This window comes from Vicugna pacos, unplaced genomic scaffold (genome assembly GCF_048564905.1).
Source record: "Vicugna pacos unplaced genomic scaffold, VicPac4 scaffold_21, whole genome shotgun sequence".
NCBI classification, from domain to species: Eukaryota; Metazoa; Chordata; class Mammalia; order Artiodactyla; family Camelidae; genus Vicugna; species Vicugna pacos.
Window position 1 is genome coordinate 11,142,900 of NW_027328742.1, and position 25,529 is coordinate 11,168,428.

Genomic DNA, 25,529 nt, shown 5'->3' on the forward strand with positions numbered 1-25,529 from the left:
TCCCCTATGGGATTGAAATGGGTCACCTTCGAGACACGGCACTCCTGACGCGGGGGTCAAAGGACTCCCCGACACCTTCCAACCTCCAAGAGCCCTTCCTCATGGAACAGCTGCCCCAAGAGAAGCAGTGCCACTTCATCTTGAAGCCCAGCCGGCTGGCTGTGGCCCAACAACTGGGTGGTGAGTTTTCTTCCTCTTTCATGAGAGCCTCTTTTTAGCAAAACCTTTCTTTACTGAAAACCAAGTTTTCAAAGTTCTTTGCCTTTATACAGGCAAAGACCCAAACTTCCAGCCAGATGAGGTATTTTTTTCTTTTGAATTTTCTAAGTGTTTTGAAAGGAAAGATGGAGCTTTAGAAGATGGGTTTATAAATCAGCGGTAGGAGTGACTGACGGGTAATCAGCGGTTGGTTGTGGTACGGTCTGTTCTTTCTTCACTGTCCTTCCCCCTTTAACCTTATGCCCACTGCAGAGTCAAAGGCACCAGTCAGTGCGGCAGGTGCTTCAATGCCTTCTTTGTACTGTAATGCATTGCATTGTGTGTTCCCCCTAAATGATCACATTATTAAAAGAAGGCCGTCAGTGATGGGTGTCAGGAGACGCTGGTGCCCTACCTGGATCTGGCACTGATGATCATGGGAAGATGAAGGTAATTTCCACAGAAATCTCTCCTTAGCCTGCTAAGCTAATCTGAATTCCCTGGGAACATAGCCATCTGTTACCCTCCCCATAATAAAGACTCCAGAGTGATAAAAAGTGGTGCTCAACACAGGAGGACCATCATTAATTACCCTAACCCATGTTTGAGCTTTAAACCCTCAGTCTGAAAGTAAGATTGTATAGAAATAAAAGCATATGTATCATAACAAAAAGTGTGAGGTGGGGGGGTAGCTGAAAATTGATGCTGAATTTTTGGAGCTGCTTTTGTAAACCTGAACAAACTGGGATACCCCATGGACAGTGGCCACTGTTTTATGCTCATCTCCACACACATGCATGTCCAGCCCTGTCTCTTTCGGTTGATGACCTAGCCTCAAACTTTATACTTTATTGAAATCACTGGTCAGGACTCCTCCATCTTGCCAATACCAGTGATAAAAACTGACCCTGCATTTGCACCAGTCCTCCTCTCTCCCACAGAGTTAAAGTGAGTTTTTGAACTCTAAGGCTGTTTACTCACATCTTTGGGGTGTTATGGAGATATTACAGTTTTCCATCCCCTGAAACGTGAGCTCCATGAAGGCAGAGAGTTGAGTCTGTTTTGTTCACTGCTATGTTTTCAGCACCTGAAACAGTGTCTGCATATATAAATTGAACTCAATAAATATTTGTTGAATGAATTCTTTTATTGACAGGTCTGTTGCTGGTACTCATTGAAGACACAAAGGGAATGTTGCCTTTATAACTAAGCTGAGGAAAATGGTGTTTTACTCTTCTATCTTTATACCCATGTTGTTCAAAATGATTTCTCTGGGTCCCTTGTCAGTAAAATAAATTTATTTTAACTGACTTGACCAAAACAATCAGGGGTCAAGAATCCTAACAGTTTTACCCAACTTTGTCAACAGCTTGCTTAATTAAACTGTAGGCACCCTCTGTGTGTTAGTCCTCTGTTTCTCTCTGTTGGAAGTTAGGATAAGATTGGTTGCAGCTGTAAGATGATTCACGCTAAGGGAATGGAGTGACTACAGACCCATGGTGGCAACCTACCTGTGAAACTAAAACTTTAACAAGTGAACCAGTTTTGTATTTTTTTTAATGCCCAAGATTTTGATGAACAACTGCTTTGGAAACCACTGACTTAGAGCAGGGCTCAATAGACTTTTTCTGTAAAGGGCCAGATAGTAAAATTTGCAGATCAAGAGACAGAATTGACGGTATTACACAGGTACTTAAATGACAAGAGGAAAAGCAAATTTTAACAAATTTTTTTTATTGATGACATTCGATACATAGTAATAGAGTACAATTTTGTGTGGTACAGATCTACTAATGAGAGGAATTGGATTGTTTTGGGGGAATAACATTTCGCTTAATTGAAGTGCAAAGTTAGTATTCCAATTGTCACCATTGATTGGAAAGTGTTCTGATACGTAATTAGGTTTTACGTATTTCATCATCTTTGAAAATACCTTTTCACACAAGTAGGTACTGCCAAATACTGAGATACCAACGCTACAAGTGTACAATTTTAATTGAGCATGTTTCTCTCTTCAGAGATATTTGTAGAATTTTGTTAGATTCTTCTTTTGATATTTGCCTTTTGGCGTGTCGTTTCATTGCATATTAATCACTTCCACTTGAAAGTTAGGTAGAAGTGAAAGACTTTTGAAACATGAAATTCCCCTTTGCACAGGTCAATTGCACAGTTACAGGATTTTCAAATGTAGAAATATCCTTTGCACTTACCTTGAGGCAGGTAAATACTGCTAGACATGTAGTTTGAGCTCAGAAAATATCACTGCTGCAGTTTTTTTTATGGGAATGGAGATCTTGCTTCTTGTTTTGACTTTAGACGGCGAGAAAAGTGTGAAAGTAGCTTGACATTACTTCATCACTAAATGTCATTAAATGTCAAAGTAGTGTTTTTGTTTTCTTTAGATAAATACCCAGCAGTGGAATTGCTGTGTCACATGGTTGTACTATATTTACTTTTTGGAGAAACCCCCGTGCTGTTTCCCATAGTGGCTGCCCCAAGTTGCATTCCCACCAACAGTGCGTGCGGGTCCCCTTTCTCCACATCCTCACCAACACTTGTCATTTGTGTCCTGCTGATAATAGCCATTCTAACAGGTGTGAGTTTCTATCTCATTGTGGTTTTGATTTGCATTTCCCTGAGAATTAGTGATGTTGAGCATCTTTTCATGTGCCTGGTTGCCATCTTTATATGTTTCTTGGAAAAAGTCTCTTCAAATCCTCTGCCTATGTTTAATTGGGTTGTTCATTTTTTTGCTGTTGAGTTATATGAGTTCTTTATATATTTTAGACGTCAACCCCTTATCAGATATGTGATTTGCAAATAGTTTTTCCCATCAACTTATTGAAGTAGGTTGATTTTTCATTTTGTTGATGGGTTTCTTTGCTGTGCAGAAGCTTTTTAGTTTGATGTACTCCTGCATTTTTCCTTTCTTTGCTTTTCATTTTTGGTGCCAAATGCAAAAAAAAAAAATCATTGCTCAGACCAGTGTCAAGTAATTTACCCCCATGTTTCCTTCTAGGAGTTTTATGATTTCAGGTCTTATATTCACGCCTGATCCATTTTGAATTAATTTTTTTGTATGGTGTGGTCCAGCTTCACTTTTCACTTACTGCTCTCCAATTTTTCCACTAGAACAAATCATAATAAAATTTATATGGAATCCCAAAAGACCTTGAATTGTCAAAGCATTACTGAAGAAAAAGAAGGAGGCGGGAGGAGTAACCCTCCCAGACTTCAGACAATACTCCAAAGCTACAGTAATCAAAACAGCATGGTATTGGTACAAGAACAGACATCTGGATCAGTGGAACAGAATAGAGAGCCCAGAAATGAACCCACATCACTTTTGAAGAGACTGTCCTTTTCCCATTGTATATTCTGGGGGGTATCCCAGCGGCCCTGCCCCTCAGACCAGTGCCTTAAAATTAGGAAATGAGTCTCTTTAACATGAAGTCAGTGATTTGGAAAGAACTGCCTCTGCCCTGAGCCCTGGGGTGGGTAGTGTGCACACAAGTGCTTTAAGAACTGTTCCCCAGTCCACCATGGACCACAGATCTCCTGGGCGTGAGCTCTGTTGGCCTTCAAAGCGAGATGTTTTAGGAGTTTGTCTCACAGGTGCCAGACCTTAGAAGTTGGGGTGACCTCTGTGGGGTACAAACTTTTCACTCCTTCTGGGGAAGGTCTGGATTTTGAGGAGATTTTAAGTTCCCTCCCAACTGTAGGTTGTTGCACCAGGGATGGGTTTTACGGTGAGATTGTCTCAGCCTTTTGTAGCCACTTCCCTCTCATTTGCCCAACTTGACAGTCTCTCTGTCAGTTTTTCGGTTTTTTTCCAGAGGAAACTGTTGCATAGGTAGCTGTAGATATGGTGTGTGCGTGGGAGGAGGTGAGATCAGGATCTTCCTATGTCACCATCTTGCTAAAATCTTATTAAAGGGTTTTTTTGTTGTGATTATTCTTTAACAATCTATGAGGACAGACTTCTGAGAATTATACTTTTTAATATTCAGCTCCCTAATTGAAGCATGGAGAAACACCGGCTTGGACCTTGTCGGGGCTGTCTGGGATGCTAAGCCTTCCTGAACTCCACCGGCCCTGCATTTACATCTCCCTTACAGTTTTTATAGCAATTGCATGTCTTTTCATCAGTCTTTGACATTTGGAAAGTAAGAGCTGTGTATTAAAGCTCTGCAAGAAAGTAAACTTTAATGAGATTTTTTTTTCTCTCAGTCCCAGAGGGAACGTGAGCTTTAAAATTGAATGTTGTACATAGTAAAAGACATGGCTGCAGCTGAAAGTATTTATAATAAAGTTCAGGACTCAATTTCTGCTTTATCCTCTGCACTCGTAGGATAGCTGGGTATATAACTTTATGATAGAGCATTCTTTCTAAGAAGTGTATGAAAGCTAAAAAAAAAGCAAATAATTCTGATAGTTTTAGAAATAATGAAACCAGATTAAATGTGAGGAAACTAGACTAAGTAGAACTACTCATCATATGTAAACATACATACCCAACAAACATTTGCACAGATTGGCATTGCTGGCACACAGGAACCCCCTCCTGGATTTAAGAATGGGTTCAGCTTTCTTTCCTGTTCTTTAAGATGGTGCAAGTTGGGAATGTCAGGACAGGAAGAAAGTGCTTTAGTTAAGCAGATTCTGGTATTTCTTCCTGTCCACACACTTCAAGAAGGCTGTTAAACAAGTGGAGAATGGATGTGGGGAGGAGGTCCTCTTTCTGGGGAGGAGATTGGTGTCTTGGCAGCTCTGTTCAAGGCTGCTGTGGACCTATGCCCTGGGCAAAGTAACACTTTTCAAACATTATCCTACTTAATTCTCTCGGTGAGGCTGTTAGCTGTAGGTTGTGTTCTCGTGTTAAGGTGAAGAAGCAGGATAAGTAACTTGCACAAATAAATATCTGAAGCAGGAGTCTAGCTGGGCTCCTGACTCCTGAAACAAAGAACTTTACACCTGGGTGTATGAGCATTTATGTTGCACTTCTTGTACCCTGAGGAAGCCAGGGGTGGATGATGGTCTAGCTGCTGTTCAGTAAAATGTTTCCTATTTGATTATCTTCCCACGACGTGGCTTTTTTAGTATTTGGTTTATGTTGGGTATGCTGAGGAAATAAACAGTATGAAACACTTGCTTGAAATGAGCACTGGGCACTGCCGACTGTGCCCCTCCCACCCCCTGGAATCATCTCCTTCGGTGTCCCCACCACCCGGAATAGTGTCCTTCGTGTCCCCCAACCCCCGAATGTTCTCCTCGGTGCCCCACCCCCCGAGATTGTCCCCTTCGTGCCCCGTGGTCAGAGAGAGCTGGGGGGTAATGCACCATCTCTGGCAGCATGGCTGGGGGTCAGGGCCTCAAAGCCACAGTGTGATGACCAGTTTCATGCACTGTCCCTGGTGAAAAATGTAGTCAGAATCTATGTGGGCACCACCTGTGGGCCCGTTCGCCTCAAGAGCTGTTTCACATCTGCCCCACGCAACGCAGGCTTCGGGGGTCAGCCAGAGGTTTGGGCAGAATTCATGCCCATTATTTGGGTTGGGGCTCCCACTAGTCTGTCTGCTCCTTCCTGGGGTTCCCCCTTCACCCTCCAGCTGCTGTGGTCACCTCCATCTCCATTCTCTATAGTTTTTTCAAACCAGCAAGAGGATAGGTTTCTCTCCACGTTTTAGTCACCCCTGCCAACCCGGGGTCCTACGCTCATGGAAGAAGCTGTAAAAGTGGGAAACTCACCCAGTGCCATGCCATTCCCTTCCTCCCAGGTGTCAAACTGTTACCTCCACTCTGTGCCTTCCTTTGGTCACTCTTTAGTGTCTTCAGGTCGGCTCTTATATCTTTAAGTGTTGCCTGGAGTTTATAGCTGTTACCTGTGTGTATTTGTTTAGGCCAGGGGGTGTAGGTGGCAGAAAGGTCAAAAAGGACCCTAAAGAGCTGTCTTTTTAGGTATCAGATCCTGTGCAGATCCATCCATTTTTGTCTTAAAATTAGATGCAGATGACATCAGAACTGTTTTAGAACTATGATCTCACAAAACCATGATTCACTGCTGACCTTTCTCCTGCCTGTTTTGTTCCTGCTGTCTTGTTTCACCTAAATGTCTGCTCAGTTCAATTACTGTTCGAGAATGATTTATTGATTACTCACTAGACATGAGGGATGATGCTGGATCCTCTACCTGTTGAAATCGTGTTGATTCCAAATTCACATCCAATGCAGGTGCCTGCAGGACCACTCCCTCTCTCCTGACGGGGAGGCAGATGTGCTTCATGGTTCTTCTGAACGCCTCTGGTGCCTTGTTCCTCCCTCAGGATGTCTTATTTATTAATATACTTGCTCTCCCCCACCCACCCATCACCAGTCTTGTCCCCCTGTAAGATTATAAACTTTACCGTGGCAAGGGTGAGTCTCACTCATGTTTTCATCCATCCATGCTGCCTTAAACATACTTTTTAAAGTCAGGAACCAAAAAGATACATGAAAAGTCTGCAGTTGGAGAGAAAGGGGGGGGCACAGAGCATTAGCTTCCTGCCTCTGTGCTCCACAGCAGAGTGGGGCATCAGGTAGCAGAGCCTTCTTGTTCTCAGAGAGCACCTTCATAGCGACGCCTCCTCCCCTTCCCCCAGGTCTCCTCCCTCCCCTTTTCTTCCTCCTCCTCCTCTTCCTTCTCCCCTTTCCCCTCTCTTTCTCTCTCCTTTTCCTCCTCCTTCTTCCTTTCTTTTTCTCATTACTGAATTGTGGTCTAATTTGATCTTCAGCTTTTTTGTTCACTTAGTCTCCTCTTTAAAATGGCCTGTGTGTTGGTATGAAATGCTTTGTGCTGTAAGTTCAGTAAACGGGGAGCCCTTTCACCTTTGAAAATTTGGTACCAGAATTCAAGCACATAGATCAGTGACGTCCCCAAAATGGGGGGGGGAGAATAACCCAAGCGTTTAATGTTTCCTTACCTTATAAAATACTGAGCCGTGGTGCTGTGCATACTATACAATGGAAACTATAGAAATAAGATTAAGTGAATTAAATTAGTTTTGCTAATAATCTCACTTCTTCCTTAGATTCAGGTCAGAAGACGTTTAAAAGAAGAAGATCTATCATTAACTGGGCCTTCTGGCGAGGCTCGAGCACCCACCTGGACAACCAGCCCGTGTCACCAACGTCTCTGATGCCGGGACAGCTCTTTGGAGTGTCTTTGCCAGATATCTGTGAGAATGACAATCTACCCAAACCTATCTTGGTAAGTCTCGTTTTGGTCTGTAACACTTAACAGGAAAGGAGAGCTCTGGAGGGAAAATCTACCCCAAATAGAAAAATTGTGGACACTCATGGCTTTGGCTGAGAACCTTTACTATTACTTCAAAGAATACAAATCTTGACTAAACTATTGCAGCATCATAAGGCAGACGTGATGGGGAGAGATGGTCTTGTCTGCTGGCGCAGGAAGGAGCAGCATGAACCTGCTCTGATAAACTAGAGTCTGTCTGCTCTGTGGACGGAGAATGCACTTTATCCCACACGTTCCTCTCACATCCTTTCTTGAACCCTGTGTTGTTCAGAACATGACTCTTTTAGTCATCTTAGCAGCAAGGACTAAACCTCATACTTTTTATTAGTATTCTAAGTGTTTAGGCATGAAGATAGATCCTCTGGCATTTAGTTACCTTTTGTATGTACAACAGATCAGGTGAAAGCCACTGAGTGTGTATGGTCTTCAGTGAAGGTAGTAAATGAACTCTGTCAAGCAGCATTTTTTGAGTGTCCAGTACCCTTCAGGCACCGTCCCGGATGCCTGGCACTTCATGCTCTGCTGTGTGTCTGTGAGTACCAGACGCTAGTCTAGTCACTTTATCGCTTGTCTTTCACAACAGATTTAGAGGGTAGTTGTCACCATCATCATCATCACCATCACCATCTCCATCATTCCTACTTTACAAATTAAAGCCCCACTCCCCCCCAAAAAAACCCTCAAGCTTACTGAAAGTCACACACAGCAAGCCTGAGCTGTAACTAGGTCTAAGGTCCTGTGGGTTGCATGTCTCCGACACCCACTTGTTCCTCCTCTGGAAAGGAAGCAAAATGAAACACTGATTGGAATGGAATGGGACAGAGAAGGCTTCCCAGAGGTGATGATTTTGGAGCCAGATTTTAAAAGAAGTCAATATAGGAAGTAGGATGAAGTGTAAAGTAGGATGAAATGTAAAGTCACAAGAAAAGAAAGACAAGCAAGTGGAGGATGAGTTAGGCAAGAACATTTCCATGTCTGGGGACAAGATTTCGTGTTAGAGAACAGTGGGCAAAGAATAGTGAGACAGGAGGGACATGAGGTAACAGGTACCTTGAAGTGACTATTGGATCGCTGAAAAAGGACAGTCGCATGAAAGCAAGTATTGAAATGTAGCAAGAACAAATGGGAGAAAATAGATTTAGACACACACACACACACACACACACACACACACAAAGTGACTTTAATCCTCTGGCAGCCTGTCCAGCCCCAGCCCTTCAGTGCCTCCCGCAGGGCCGCCCCGGCCCCTGGCAGCCGGGGAGGGCAGCGATGTGTTCTCTGGCTCCTTCTCCGTCAAGTGCCATTTTGATTTTTGTTTCCTTTGTTTCCCCATAGGATATGCTTTTCTTCCTTAATCAGAAAGGACCCCTCACAAAAGGGATCTTCAGACAGTCGGCCAACATGAAATCCTGCAGAGAGCTGAGAGAGAAACTGAATTCCGGAGTTGAAGTACAGCTAGACTGTGAATCGGCTTTCGTGATAGCCTCTGTCTTAAAGGTGGGGAACACATGCCCTTCGTCCCCCCCACAGTGGAGCTCTGGGGGAAGACAGCTGGTCTCCCTCATTATAACGCTATCCCCGTCTTTGAAGAAGCGTCATAGTTAGAGTTTCACAGCCAATTAGCTATGTGATAAAAGTATTTGTAGCAGAAATTCTTGTGGCAAAGATGTCTATGGCAAATAGGTTTACTTATGGGGGAAAAAAAACCTGGAACCCAGCCCCATGGTCACTTAACTCACATCCATAGTTGAGTTAGACTTCTTCTAAAATGTTTTCCTCCCCCCCATTCTTGAAAATGTCTCACGTCTTTGCAAAAGCTAAAGTCAAAATGAGCTTTCAGCAGCGCTCTTGACCACAGCAATGGCTTCTGCAGACCAGCGTCAGGCTGCCGTCTCTCAGCAGGCTTGGTGTGCACCCGTGCCAGGGGTAGGGACAGGGCCCCAGCCTGCATCCCAGGGCCTGGAGCATAAAACCCAAATTCCGGAAAACGTGGTGAAGAAGGCTCTTACGTGTCCCTGCTCCCAGTCAGTTGCTCACAGAACCGTACTCTATGAATTTAGGAACAGTCAGATGTCTCTTGGTAAAAGGGCCATGTCTGCTCTTAAAACAATCCCTGCCACAGACTTTGACAATGAAGTGTCACTCAGAAGAGCTGGAGGGCGGAAGCGGGGAGCATCTTGTCTATTTTACACAGGGTTTGCACTTGCCTTTCAGTCGTGGAGCTCAGTAGAGATATGTGTGGTGCGCTAGCTGAGCAAGACCCAAGTCAGGGACGTGTATGCATGGTGGATTTTTCTTTGCTTTTTTTTTTAACCATATGATTAGGCTTTCTCCCATCTCTTAATTTAAGAAGTTAAAGGCTATGTTTTAGAAGATTTTCCTAATTTTGCTATTCTTCACAGCACCACACTCCTCAAAATTTTGAACTAAATTGCTGAGGCTGTTAACAAAGAATTTTGGGTGTAAAAGAGTTAAGCTGCATTTCACATTGCAGAGAAAGTAGTTGTACAAGAATAAGCAAAGGGCAAAAATAATCCAAATGATTGGAAAGTCTGGTTAGATGGGTTCCAACTAATTAAATAAAGCTTTGTGATCATGGAACTGTGCTTTACTCTCAATTTTTTCCCAAGTGGTGGCAGGAAAGGAAATACTTTTTGCCAAAAGTTATTGAGCTTTAGTTTTGTTTTGTTTCTTGTTCTTGAGACTATTTGGGAGTGGTACTTAAGTTTTCCCTGAATTTTTCCCTTAGGCTGGTTTTGCTTAAATATAAGCTTCACTCTGAACTATAATTGGAATAAAATTGCTTGAGAAAGCATAACTCTGATCCATCAGACGTTTGAGGAAAAGTTCGCTTTTTAATCCTGTAAGAATCTCATCTCAGATTAATCTGGGAGCTCTGCTGATGGCCAGGGCCCTGCCTTTGGAGGGGAGGAGACTTTGAGTCAAGCGCTGGGCACTGGCGATTCTAATTCAGAACCAGCTTTCACATCCTTCTCAGCTGTGATGGTTGTTATTTCATAACTTGTTATTCCAGCTGTGGAGAGTCCATTACGATGTTACGAATTATCTTTCAAGTGTAGGTTTTAAGATTTAATGATGTTTTTCTTCAAGACAGATCATAAGTATGTTTTCCACTGAAGTTTAAAAAGAGAGCTATTGTCACTGCCCCACTTTGAAATAACTGATTTCGGCTCTTCTGAATCTGACTTGTCAAGTAGGTGCAGCACTAATATTAGTTAGGAATTATGAAAATTTGATAGCTTTCCCCCCAAAAAAAGGTAACTTTTGTGATGATGCATCTGAATCACGAGTATCCAGGTACATCTCTCCTGGAAAATACAATAGAACAGAGACAGACTTTAAATCAGTCACTTTCCTGCTTACTAACCACTCCAAAACATTGTCTTATAATAGGTAACATGACCACGAAGAGGCTTTTAAATTATTTGAGAGCCTCAGCTATAGTTAGCTGGCCTTCCCTTGTCCCTCGCTAATATTTGGCTATAGGACATACAGCAACATTTCAGTAATGACCCCTGCTACGTCTGCGACTATGCTTGGCATTGAGTATATGAAGTGAAAGGCAAGGGTCTGGTCTGATCCTGCCCTGAAGGAGCTCGTAGGCTCGTGGGAGACATGCTCACCTAATCAGCTGACTGCAGCACCGAGGCTCAAGGCTTCCATGTTAGTCACAGAAACACGACATGTTGTCTGCCACAAGTTGTGTGTCACCTTTGGTAAGGCACGTATGTAAGGCTGCTATTTGATTTTCCAGCAAGAATTAAAATTACTCCATTGCACACCTGTCTCTGTGTTGCAAGCAGGAACTTGCAAGAGGGTGGTCAGCCATGGGTCCAGCACTTAGACATGGAATTGGGTTTTCTCTGCCTGAAGTTTCCTAAGGTGGAGATCAGACTTCACAAGCTTGGCTTGTTAGGACCGTGCCAAAAGCAACAGAGGGTGTTGGCCTAGAAAGGAAAGGAACATAGGACCAGGACCAAAGTGTGTCTACTTTTAAGCTTTTTTATAAACAAATGTCAAACAACAACCTCCCTTGGTCAGATCCTACTTGTGTCATAGTCTGGTTTCACCCACACCTGGCCCCACAAGTGCTCTAAGGAGGAGTCTCGAAGGCCGAGAAGGATAATGTACCAGGGACATGTTATTTAATATACATTAGGGATGAGAGTGCTGCCCCAGGCTCCCAGAGCCAGCCATAGCCTGGAATGCCTTCTCCCCTCCTATGAAGAATACAGGGGGAAACTGCAGACACCTCTGGATGGAATTAGTCACCAATGCTGCTGGAATCTAAAGTTCTAAATTACCAGGGACTTTGTTTTATTTACTACCCTGTTCCCGGCACCTGAAACAGTGCCTGGCACAGATGAGTAAATATGTGTAGAATGACTGGATGACTGACTACCACATTATGAATCTCACAGATACCTTCGTGCATTCCTTTTAACTAGTGATTTGAGAGACAGAGAAAAAAAACAAGATTAGGATGGTTTGCCAGACCCTGCCATGTTATACTAGTTTGCTAAGATGTATACAAACAGGAGGTTTCAGCCCAAACAGGTTGTCCTTTATCTTTCCCACTGTAGTCCAGACCCCAATTTCCCTCCGGTTTTTTGTTAGAAAAAAAACCAAAGCATATTTTTCTGTGTGCGCACATCATTGGAGGGCTGGTGCAGAGCTCTGTGTGTTCCAAAGAAGGGAGGACTGAACTTTCCAATAAAGTGTCTTCTTTCTAATTTCTCCAATACAAATTATTAGAATAACAATTTAAAATTTTTTTCCCTCTATGTAAGGATTTTCTACGATGTATTCCGGGAAGCATCTTTTCATCAGATCTCTATGATCATTGGGTCTGTGTAATGGACGAAGAAAATGATGAGGAAAAAATAAATGCAGTTCAAAGGTAGTTATTCCAATTTGGTCATTTCTCAAAAATACTTTTTAAAAAACTTATATTTTACAAGCTTGTCTGTTAATGTAATAATAACTATCAAAGTCATATCCATAGGGGCTAGTTTAAAAATAGATTTATGCTAGCAACTGTCATTGTTATTATTGGGTTTTTTCCTAATCTTATTAATATGGAATACTCGACCATTGTACACCTTCTGTATATTCTAATCTGATAGGCACTGAAACCCATTAGACTAATAGCAAATACTGTAGACCCAATCTACAATTTATGACCTTAATTTTGGTAAGTATTTAATTAACCAGACGATTCCTTATACACTTCATTTAGCAGCCAAATTCATACAGAGAAAATTCCTTCCTCTCAAGGAGCTCACAGTCTAGTAGAAATAGACAGATAAAACCCAGAATTCCAGTGCGGTACAGTCAGTGCCATGACAGGGGTATGTGGAGAAGGGGATGTGAGGACACTCCAGAGAGACAGTCAACTCATTGAAAAGTGTCAAGGGAAAAGGGAGTTGCAGAGCCTTAGCCTGATCACAGAGAATGCATTGTCTGTCCTCATGGAAAGGGAAGTTGCCGGCAGAACCCAGCACCCCCATTCCTGAGTATTTCCCGCATCATAAGAGTATAGGAAAAAAGTGTCCATTAACAAAAAGCAATACTTGCATTTCTGTGAAACCCAAGAATCCCAGTATCATTTATTTGCAAACGCTTGTTCAGTGCAGTGTTATCTTGAGCAACTTTCAAATGTAAATCATTATCTACACGCAGCTACTGATGGTGTAAGTGTTGAAGGCACCAGACTCAGAGCCATGCACAAAATGCTGTCTCTGCTTTCGTGACAGCTTGGTGGGAACCGTTCAGGTACAGGGAACTTGAGATTCTGTATGTTGTTGCTCATTGTCTAAAATTTTATATCGTAGAAGCTGTTAAAGGATGATTTTTAAAAGGCCAGAATTATGGCTCTCATATAAACATATACACATGAAAGAAATTTTATTTAAAACATGGATTAATAAAGAGAACTACTAAGACGTTACTGCCGCCGGTTCAGAGAAGACAGTTAACTACCACAAGTTGTAATAGTTGAATCAGAAATGCTGAAATGAATTTATAAATAGACATAAAAAACAAAACTGGCTTTTTCTGCTGGGGCATGAGGCAGTGCAAGTAAATCACGTGACTCTTCACCAGAGAGAATTTTCAGGTCTATGGACAAGTCTTATGTGTGTTGCTGTCAATATGCTATAGTTTACAGAGGTGTAAAATAACTCAAAGGCTCAGGGCCCCCTCAGAATCTGACACCCCAAAAGAGCACACTAGGCAAGGCCTCACTGTCCAATGAAAACATTCAGTAATCTTTTGGCCCATTGCAATCTGTCATAATCTGTCCCTAGAAAACCATACTCATTGTCAGTCTGTGGTGCTGAAGAAGCGCCTCTCTGGTATTTATGCAACAAGAGCCAGATGACCTGATGTTCTTCCCCAGGCTGTGATACAGGAAAACGGGGCACGAGAGGAGGGCTGTGTCCCAGGTCTCACTTGAGTCCCTGGGATGCGCCCCGCCAAGTGAGGGTCGTTGGCTTCACGCGGGAAAGAATTCAAGAGCGAGCCCTAGTTGAGTAAAAGTAGATTTGTTTAGAGAGATGTACACTCTGTAGACAGAGCGCAGACCATCTCAGAACGCAGGAGAAGGGTAGAGGGGAGCAGGGTTGGGTGTTTAGTTTAAAGGAGAAGTAGACACACAGTCCATAGACAGAGTGCCGGGCATCTGGGAAGGTGAGGGAGCAAGAGAGTCCACGAGGCGCGGTGTTGTGAGTTTTTATACGTTAACAAGTGAGAGGATTACTCCAACTGCTTTGAGGAAGGGGTGGGGATCCCCAGGAATTGGGCCACTACCCTCTCCTTGACTTCCATGGTCAGCCTCAGAGCTGTCATGGCACCTGTGGGTGTGCCATTTGCGGTGCTAGTACATTACAGTGTGTGTGAGGGAGCTCAGGGTCCACTGGAGGTCAGCTCTCCATCCATCCTGGTCCTCAAGGTCCATCAGGAGTTGACTTTTCCTCCACCTTGGTGCTAACTGCTGTGTCATTCCTTCAATGGCTGTGTCCTGCCCCCTTCCCTCCTGTCTCAGTTACAGGTTCTTGTTGGAAAAAAGCAACAACCATGAAAATATATATATGTATGTATAAAGGTTCTCACCCAGAGACAGAATATACAAAATAAATGAATAAACCCCCTGAGTCTTACTCTCTCCCCTCTGTAAGACAGTCCTCGCTCTGCACGTACCATATGAGCTGACCCTCCCGCATACCTGAACTGTGTTTCTGCTTCGCGTGGTTCCCCATGAAAAGCGAAGAAAGATTGCCCTGTCTACAAGTTTTCCACGAAATGTCTTGCTTAAAGAGCACCTTTGTCTTTAGGCTATTAGACCGGCTCCCAAGAGCGAACGTTGTTCTGCTAAAGTATCTTTTCGGGTTATTGCACAAGATTGAAAACCATGCCTCATGGAACCAGATGAATTCATTTAACTTAGCAGTGTGCATCGCTCCAAGCATCCTTTGGCCTCCTGCTTCCTCCAGCCCCGAAATAGAAAGTGAATTTACAAATAAGGTAATGAAGTTTTTCATTTTTCTGCCCTGGGGCACTGAGTCCCCGTTTTGAACCTAAAGTTTGGGGTATTAGTTCTGAAAGACACGTCCTTAAGTACATCTTCTTATAAGTCTGAGTTCATCGACTGTTCTGTCCTCTCCTGGTAGACTGCAGAAAGCTGATTTCTTAAGCAAAGAAAGTGATAGTAATTGGGTTACTTCTGTTTTCCCTTTAAGGAGGCAAAACAGCTGTGATTGACTGAAACCATAGAGGGAGAAGAGCAGTTGATAAGATTTTAAAAAGAAACAAAAGACTTTGAAATTGAACAGGCGCAGGTGGAAATCTCAGCCCTCCCCACTTGCCAGATGTACAATCTAGGGCAGAATTAGTTATACTGTTCCACAGTTTCCTCATCTAACACAATGGAGGTGGCGATGGTACCACACTCACTCAGTACTTACTTGAAATCACACTCCTGCAGTACCTGATGGTTAGTACAAGGATGGGGCACTGATTCCTCTTCCTCCCAACGTTCTGCCTGCTCCTTTGCCTCAGCTACTGGGGCAAGAAGACTATGGAAAGGTTCCAGTATATCTCAGTGGAGGCACAGCTCTCCCCAGTGAGCTCTTCTCCAAGCATCTCCAGTTCTGGCTCCTCAGGGAGGCAAATGCATAGGAAGAGGCTGGTCAGGGAAAATGTACGCTTTTCTCTCCAGCCGTCCCTCTCCTTCACAGTTAATCCACAGAGGATGCCCACCTCCCACACTTATGACACCTGCCTTTTACATAAGAAACATATTTTATAAGTCTATCTAACGACGCTTCATGAATTTTAATAAGAAAGTATATTTCTTCATCCCAAATGCCCAGTACAGAGAATACTTAAAATTACCCTAATTTTAAAGACAGGACCATTAGTATAAAACTGTTAGCATTAAACCAAGGCCAGAAATAATAACTTTAAGCCACTGATTAAAATGGATTTCTATACTCAAACTACTGTTGTTTTTTTAGGGGAAACGGTTCTGTTTAGTTTCCAAGCAGACATGAACTTTGAATTTTTCTCAGGATTCTTCAGTTTTTTTTTTTTCGGTTTGAACCAGGATTCGTATATGAAGTGTGATTTATAGGTGCGCTATGTGAAACGTAACCCTTCATTTTTGTTCCTTTTTTGTGCAGGTTTCTCTGCTTCTACAATTTCTGATTGAAAATTGCTGTAGAATATTTGGAGAAGAAATCACTTCCCTTTTGGAAGAGGTTTCAGTGACATGTGCTACGAAAGAGAATGTCTCAGGTACTGTGAATAATGGGGTTGTTTTTGTGTGTGAGAAATAGACACACACGTGAAGGTCAGCGAGGGCACCGATTACCCTGCAGCCCAGAGCAGCTCGGGTGAAGGGGCCTCTCACCTGAGTCAGGGGCCGCGGGCTTCCGCCCCTTCCTTAGAAGGCCTGCTCGTAGGTCAGGCTGTGTTAACACTGTGGTCAGGTTACCTAGTGTATAAGACAAGGTTCCCAAACTCCAAGAAGTTGTTAGTGGCAGAATTCTAACTTCTTGTTTCAAAATAAAACCTTACAAGGATATACAATAGAACAATTAACAGATTTACAATATAACAATATTGTTACAACATATTGTTGCAATATCTTACAATATAACAGAAGTGCTGTGGTTGAAACTGGAGTAGGAGACCGAGAAGCAGGCCTGGCCTGGTTGCTCCTCATCTTCCTCTCCGAGGTCCCTGACATCTCTCAGAAATCCAGCGCCCTGCAAAGTACTTGAGAAAACAGCTAGCCTCATGGGGCGGGGCAGGGTGTGTGGGGCTTGAAGACATTCAGCCTTCCAAAATATGAATGCCTGTACCACCAATTCTTGGTTATCTTTGAACAATTATTCTGTGCCACCGTAACACTGGTATCTTCTCCTGTAATTATGGGAAACCATAACATCTAACTGGTCTGATTGCTGTAAAAAATAAACAAAGTAATAGATATTAAAGGACTTTGTCAAAGGGAAATTGATAAGGTTGGTAAATGGTTTCTCTGAGACTAACAGAGTTAATTAGGTGTATCCACCAGCTAATCCATTTAAAAGACACAGTCTTATTCAGAACCTGAGTGTATCTGCATTAATTTCTTTGTATTTTTTACCATTTCCTGGTATTATGACATGTCTTCATTGCTTTGAGGAAACCTTACTTAAAGAAAAGCTATTTCTTCAGGGACTGAGGTAAATCTAGTATACCCCCAAAATTTACTTTTAGTTTCTGCACTAACAACTAGAAAGATTATGAAAGATGCTTTCTTTCTTGAGAGTAGGAATTTGAAAAATCTGCATGAAAACAGAATTAAACTAAACATCATAGTTGTTTAGTTTTTTTTTTTTAAGGCAGCATGTATTTGAGGCAAATGCAAATGTTAATCATGGTTTGATTTTTTTCGACAGATAACTCTTTCTTCCAGCTGAATGACTCCTCCTATGACAGCCTGGAAAATGAGCTGAACGAAGTTGATGCTCCATGCAGTGACTTGGTAAAGAAACTCAGTCCAGGCAGCAGAAGCATGGACTCCATGTTAACCCTCAGTGACTATGACCTCGAGCAGCCTGAGGCGGAAGGCGTTTTAACCCTGAGCGACTTTGACTTAGACCATCCTAAAGATGAAGACGTTCAGGTGGAACAGCCCAGTGAGCCTGAGCCGGTGACCGTGGTGGCAGTGTACAGAAAGGCCTCGCTGCAGGACCAGGCCAGTGCCCCCTCTGGCATGAGCACCCCTAGCCACCTGTCCGCAGCTACGGAAGATGCTCCAAAAAGCCCGAGGCAACAGCGGCGCTGCTCGGAGCCCAGCATCGGCTACCTGGGTTCAAAGCTTTCCTTTCTCAGGGTGTTTTATCAGAAAAGGATACGCAAGTCCAGCTGTGATGCGATTCTCCTGAAAAAAGATGAGAACCATCTGAGTCAGAATCCACCCCTCCAGAAAGAGGGTAAGACAGGTTTTAAAACAAGTTTAGTCACAGACACTGATGTCAAGAAAAATGCCACTGATGAAAATGATAAGAAGAAAAGCTGGTGTGATAGCGAAGGAAATCACGTAAACCTTTTTCCTAAATCCAAGCCAGTGACCATTTCTCACAGCCACCTGTCCTCACACGATTGTCCCACGAACCAGCCCATCGCTGTGGACACGGCTGGGTACTCCCCGCCATGCCCAGCAGAGCCCCTCAAAGGCTCAAGGAGGCAGCGGCGCTGCTCAGAGCCCAGCACCGATGACCGACACTGCAAACTGACCTATCTCAGGGGACTTTATTCAAAAAAGAAGCAGCACAACGCAAGCTGTGACGCCAGTCTCTTGCACAAAGAGGAGGACTATCTCAAGCGGCACAAGTCTTTGCAGATGGAGGGGCAAAAGCTTATCAGTCGGAGCTTGGTCATGGGGATCGAGGTTGGCAAGAGTGGTGCCGCAAACCAGAACACTGAGAAGGTCTTCCCCCCAAGGTTAAACATTTGCCCGAGGAGTAGCTGTTCCAGCTTGTCCTCCCCAGACACGTCCCCATCTGGCTCGCCAGTGAGCTCCCAAGACAGCGCTTTTTCTCAGATTTCTGAACAGTCGGTGTTTACACCCACTGAAACATCCTCTCCAATAGATTGCACTTTTCGAGCTCTAGGAAAACAGGAAGAGCTTTCTTCTGACTTAAGCAGTTCCAGCCTCATTTCTGGAATTCCCGGTCCCTCATCAGGGCAGGCCAGTAGCCACCAGGCTCATACAAAAAAGGACAGTCTAGAGGGGCATTCACAAATGCGTTCTGTAACTCTGCACCCCAGCACATGGTTGAGAAATGGTATAGCCAGTTTGAAAAATTGGTCTCTCAAAAAGAAGGCAAGGGCACCGAGACCAGAAAACAATAAAACAGGTTCTCTAAAAGCACCCACGGAGCCACCTCCATGTGCTCCTGGCATTCCAGAAGCCAGCGCACCGCAAGAGAGACAGACAGACATTCCCCAAATGGCAGCCGAAGGGCTTGGGGCTGTGCAAACAGCCCAGTCCTGTAGTTCTTACCCCAGCCAGGAATCAGAGAAGGATGGTCGCTCTCCATCCAGCCTGGCGGAAGACCGACTTGAGCTTTGCTTGAAGTCACCTGAGGAAGGAGAGAAGGATGGGCAGTGTTCTCCTGGTACTCTGCCTCTAGAAGGATCCTCACCCAGCTCTTTGACAGTGGATGACGTGTCCAGCCCAGACTCAGGGCCAACAGTGGTTTCTGATGTTGAGGACACGCATGTAACCAAAGACATTTAACCACAATCAGAATCTAATATTTGCAAGGACAGAAACCGGGCTACTAATAACATAAAGATAATAATTACTATGACCCCTGTGTATAGAATAACCGAGACAGGTAGCATCGGGGTTATCACTGCTGATACTAAGGACAAAAAAAGAATCCTCTTTATTGAGACTATTTGGCAAAAAGTCAAGGCTAAAAGATTTTATCACCTAACTGCTTGGGAGGCTTTTCCTTATAAGAGCATGGATTGATCCTGTCATGCATTTTAAGAGATCCCAGCAGAGGGCTAAAGAAGCATCATCTCTAGAGGAAACACGCCTTAGATGACACTAAGAAGGCCAGGATATCAAAAGTGAAGAATAAAAACCATGGACAGAGGGGGAAGTCTGCAAAGAAACCATCCACATTCCATGAAATGTTTTTAATAAGCAAGAAGAATGCCACCAATCAAAGCATTAAGAGGGAAAGCATGTCAGATGATCAAGGAAATCACGCCAGACTTTTCCCCGAAACCAAGCAAGTGGCCAGTTCTGAGACATCTCATGGTCAATCACGTGCCCTCACAGAATCATTCCAGGTACCAGCCCATTAAGGCAGCTAGTGTGGAAGAAACTCGAGGAATTCGAGCCATGAGTACCATGACATCGTAGTTCTTGTTGGTCGGTTCGTTTTTCCATGAGCGTCTCACTGCTCTGCAGAGGCCCCCGGACACAGCTGTGGGGAGAAGGAAGGAAATGGGTGCTCCTTTCAGTGTTCTTTCCAGAGGTGCCTGAGCCAGAAACATTCTCCAGAAATGCACTTTTTCCTCCTAGGAGGTGCCCTCCTGACAGCACTGGCTGTCTTAGTGAGGAGGAAGAGTCTGCAACAACAGTCCTTCCTTTGTTGCACGGTCACTGTTGCCAACAGGTGATCAAAGCAGGACTCCTCTTTGCTGAAATGTTTTTCTGCAGCCTTGCCTCTTGGATTAATCAACCAGGAAAAAAATTGCTGATAGATCTTCCCTTTTCTGATGGCCATTTAACAGCTGAGAGAGCAGTTTTGAGAGCTGGCAGGTTGTAAAGAGTCACAGAACAGAAGAACCACCACAGTGGCTGTCTGGCCTTCTTTCAGATACTCCTCGACGCTGGATTTTCTCACCTCCAGAAGTTTTTACATCATTTCGTCCCCAAATGATTCATGGTGTATACCCCACCGGTCTATTCCAGTGGGGTATACACCACGGTGTGTACCCCACCGGTCTATTCCAGTGGGGTATACACCACGGTGTGTACCCCACCGGTCTATTCCAGTGGGGTATACACCACGGTGTGTACCCCACCGGTCTATTCCAGTGGGGTATACACTGCGGTGTGTACCCCACCGGTCTATTCCAGTGGGGTAATCACCGCGGTGTGTACCCCACCGGTCTATTCCAGTGGGGTATACACGGTGGTGTGTACCCCACCGGTCTATTCCAGTGGGGCATACACGGTGGTGTGTACCCCATTGGTTTATTCCAGTCGGGTATACACCATGAATCATCTTGGGACAAAAAGATGTAAAAACTTCTGGAGGTCAGAAAATCCAGTGTCGAGGACTGTCTGAAAGAAGGCCTGACAACCACTGTGGTGGCTCTTCTGTTCTGTGACTCTTTACAACCTGCCAGCCCCTCTCTCTCAAAGGTTACACCACTCCTGGATTACCTCCATGGATTATTAGGCCTTGCCAGACAGTACGAAGGGACAAGCAGGAATGGCTGTGCACCTTCCTTCATTTTAAACACTTACTTATTAGAAATTGCTTAGAACCCATTTGACCTCTTTAATTCAAATTCCAATGGCCCTTTCTCCCACAAACTTGCTTATTCCAAATCACTTTTCTTAGCCACCCAGAAACTTTCATGCCAAATATGCTTCCCCTGTTGTCCTAAAGATTGCATTTTTTCGTTATAAAAAAAATTTTTTTTCTGTAAGCTAGAAGAAGTCCTTTCAGTATTAGCCATAGGTTCTACCTGCCTCTTGGGGACATGGCCCTTTTTGTCCTTAGCATTATAATAAACCTTTAGAATTCTGTGTCCAAAGAGCTCCTTTATGACAATGGCCATATCAGTCACAGATGTGAAGGAGATTTTACCTTATCACCAACCACTCCTATATTTAGACTCCTCTAAGTGTCCATATGCCTCTCACGTGATATGATATATGAGAGCAGCAGGGATTCCCCTCACCCTGAGGGCACACTACTGTCAGAACTGCAATATGTGAATGAAGCTCTATGGCTTGGAGTGTCTTTTGCAGAAGCAAACTGCTTCTCTACTTAACAAAATAATAGTTCTAGCCATTTTTTTGTTTGTTTTTCTTTTGTATTGGTGGGAGAAAATCATATGCCCAGTTTGAAGCAGAGAAAAGAATAGACACTCGAGTTCTTTAATAACCATTTCTACTCTGTGTTCCCTTAGATACTCCTTACATACTTAATGTGAATACTTAATATTGCTGTAAAGTATTATATTGTATGATTTGAAGGCAGACTACATGTCATTTTATTACACTCTTGTCAACCTAGAATATATCAGACTGATGCTTTATCTAAGATTGTTTTGAGTTTGTATAATATATCTTGACAAATTTTACTACCATATGTTATATAAGAAATGTGTATTTTTGTACTTGCAGAAACCACTACTAACTTTTAAAGTTGTTTGATTTTTCAAGGCACTGATAATGGATGTGTATGAAGTCCATGCTATGTATTAAATGAAACACCATTCTTCAACAGTTAACAATCCCACCAGAGTAATACTGTCCTTTGTGTAATTGTTTTAGCTAATGAGCTCAATTTCTGCTTAACATTGGGAATTTCATAAAATGTAATTAATACTGAACTGGAACTTTGAACTTTTCGTCATAGGCCATGGTCAGTCTTTCCAGAAAAAGACACTTTTCTAATTTTGTCATTTACCAAACAAGTCATGCTTTAGACACAAAGTCTTCATTTTCTTAGGTAGTATATTCTCACGGTGCTCCTAGAATCAGATGCACACATATAGTCTACATTCTTGTAGCAAAAAAAAAATCAACTTGGTTTGATTGTATAAGATTTTCTAATCTAAATTTGAACCATTCTGACCAGAGTGTCCAGTTGATTCCAGACACATCCAGGCATCCCAGGATGTCTGGATCCAGATACTACAAGACATCAGTACTTCGAAAGTCATGTAAACTTAAGCAGTATTACTGGTTTCTTGTGACTGCTGCGTTTTTGCCCTCTCAAAGTTCACGGAGTTCACTCCGTGTGAGTTTAAGCACCATTTCAAAGAGATTCAAAAATATATATACTACCTAAGTCCAGAAAAAAAAATGATTTGCTTTGAGCAGTAAAGACCTACAACCCACTGTCAGAAATGTCACTGATTAAATTTGGGCAATGTACACATATACTGATGTTAATTTCTACTTAATGTTAAACAAATAAAGTAATTTTTTGCTTTTAAAGAAGAATCTCCATCTACTGTGAAAACATTGGATTGAATAAATTGTCTCACATTGTATTTTTCTGCTTTTCATGGTGTGATACTGAATTGAAAGCGTCTAATGTATCCTTGAACCAGTGGCATATTTTGTCTGTTGAAAGGTAACTGAGAATATTATGTATCTTAGTCCGACTTCTGGTAGTAAATGTTTAACTGATCTTTTCCTACCTGGTCATGTTTTAATGAATTGAGAGGAAGTCTTTGGAAAGTGTTTATTTCAATACAAAGAAAAAAATTGAACCATAAAGTTGGGTAAAATGTTAACTTTTTAAAAAAATATCTATTCTGGTTATGAGGATATCTCATAAGCTAACTTTCCTGCTGAAAGGAAGAGTACTCTTGAGTTCTGGGTTTTCTACACCAAGCATGGGTCTCCCTTATTTCTGAGCCACTTATGGGTATAAGTCCTTCATTTTTTTTTTTGAGTAAACTCCTTAAGCTTCCGTTTTGCATGATGTCAGATGTGTGATAGAATTGGCAGAGGCTCTGGGGTGTGATTTGAAAAATTTTGTTTCCTAATCCTCAAAAAAATTTACACAGGATGGTATTAGATATATACTGTTACTTCATTTGTACAGCATGTGTGCTCATTGTGCAGTGCCAGGGTGCACATACGTACATAGATAGATAGTTCAAAGTGTTTCTCTAACCTATTTTAATTTGTTAAGGCAAAGTAAATATGCTTTCTGGAGTTTGATATTACACGACAATGTGAGATGCAGGTTTGGGAGGTGTTGAGATTTAAATGCTAGTTGTTTTACCTAGGTTTGATCTTTAGATTACAGCAACTTGGACTTCAGTTTAGGACTCCTCGCAGCCTCTTGGTCTGCTGTGAGGAGTGAATAAATGAGCTAAAAACCTGTACTTGTGAGGCAGGCCCTTTACTTTGAGCAAGTAAAATAGGTATTTTAAAGAAATACTCCATCTTTCCCAGGTCACAGGGATGGTGAATATTATTGCCTAAAATTTTCAGAAGGAAAAGGAACATTCTATCTTTCCCAAGAATGAAATGACTGAAAAGCAGAGAATCTTCACATTGTGTTATTTCATTTAATGTTCACCGTATCCTATGTGGTGGGTACCTTCAGAACCTCACTCTGACTCCAGGCTCTTTTTTTCACCCTTTCTTAAAATAGGCATGATAATACTTCTTCCATAATAAAGCAGACACAAGGCGTGTACATGAGGACCCATCCAAACCTTACTATGTTATTGTGTCTCTGCTAAATATCTGTAAGAAAATGCCCTCTCCCCTCCACGCGCCGTCCAACAGGGACACCTGCTGATGCCACACACGCACTCAGAGCTGTGGCAGCGGACAGAGCAGCAATTGGATCTGCAAGAGGGGGACACGCAAACAGAGCTCCCCTCAGCCGGGCTGGGTCTGAGGGATGCTCTGACCTACAGCTCTACCTGTCCCCGACCTGGCGTCCAACACAGGCCACAGGCGACGGACAAAGTCAGAGGAGCTGATTTCAGTCAAGGCAGCTCTCTGCGCCCTGTCACACTAGCTCAACCAGTGGTTGGTCTCGTATCATGTGGACAAAACAACTCTTTGATGAGTGAGGTTTTTCACTTCCCTCAGCTCAAGTCAGCATGAGTCCAGGGTGGCGCCTGCCAAGTACGTGGGCGAACTGGGGCCCTGAACACCTTGCTGTTGGCCATGCTGGAGGCAGCCTCACTTTCTCACTGCCCTCAGAGGGGTTTGGTTTGGAGCCGGGGGCAACAGAAGGAAGCTAAGACTGGGAAACTGACAACTAGGATGGGGCTAACCAGAAAAGGTCTCAGGGGTTTCCCAAGTTTAGTTACCCTCTTGTCCAGAGTGGGGTTGGCAGAGACCTTGGCCTCACCCCAGCGTGTGCCTGTGTGTGACTGACCAGGCTGTAACAAAGGCTTTCTCGGAATCTGAGGTTAAGAAAGATGAAGGGCAGGGGCCGCCTGTCGACTGCAATGGGCATACTGCATAATAATAGCTTTCTCTGATCTTTCTTCCGCCTGTTTGTGGTTTCTCTACTTCCTTTCAACTTTGTAACGTGACACCCAGCTGCTGGCTTCTTATCTCTGCTACCTGCCCCCACCTCCCAAGTCTCCTCCTCAGACTCGCACAGAGAACAGAGACCCCTCCTCCTTTGAAGCCTGGAGGATCACACCAGTTCCCTTACCATCCCTCTTGTTTGCTGGACTCATTGTTCAGTGATGCTGTAGCCAGTTGAGGACAATTCATCCTGCCTCCATGTCTTCTTCTCCCAGTTTAGTCTAAGGTTACTTACTCAGGCAGGTCACATGCCCCCGTAAGCCAAGAGGACCCATCTCGGGGCCAGGATAGAGCCTAGATTTGAATATTTTATCTGGAGTGTTTCCACTCCTACATAAACTCAGGAGATGGAAAACAAGACTGCTGACTTTGTTAGACTGATGCTTGGAGGATAACAAAGACCCCTGTGCCATCAGGCTGAGCCCAGGAGAGACAGCATCTCCCGGGGCTGCACAGCTGGGAGGGGGGTAGGTTCAGGAGCAGGTGGCTTGGTGATGAGCTATAACAGGGCCGGCCCAGGTCAACACTTCTGGGTCTGAGGACTCCTAAGCTGCTGGCTAGGCAAGAACGTAATGAGAGTGTTTTCCAAGTGTCCCAAATTTGGAAACATCATTCCCATCAAAATAAACAGATTACTTTGTAAAGAGATTCTCTGCCTGCATTTTTTGCTCCTTCTAAAAAGGAGAA

The 25,529-nt window shown here is 43.4% G+C and overlaps 1 protein-coding gene across 1 annotated transcript; it reads left to right on the top strand.

The window, feature by feature from the left end:
* Positions 1-20,537, top strand: LOC140694461 (rho GTPase-activating protein 20-like). Its single transcript, XM_072957706.1, has 7 exons — positions 1-180; positions 7,266-7,444; positions 8,828-8,989; positions 12,304-12,413; positions 14,848-15,037; positions 16,195-16,309; positions 17,461-20,537. The coding sequence occupies exons 1-7, from the start codon at positions 18-20 to the stop codon at positions 19,305-19,307; spliced, it is 2,766 nt and encodes a 921-aa protein (XP_072813807.1). The 5' UTR covers positions 1-17; the 3' UTR covers positions 19,308-20,537.
* Positions 20,538-25,529: the final 4,992 nt, after the last annotated feature.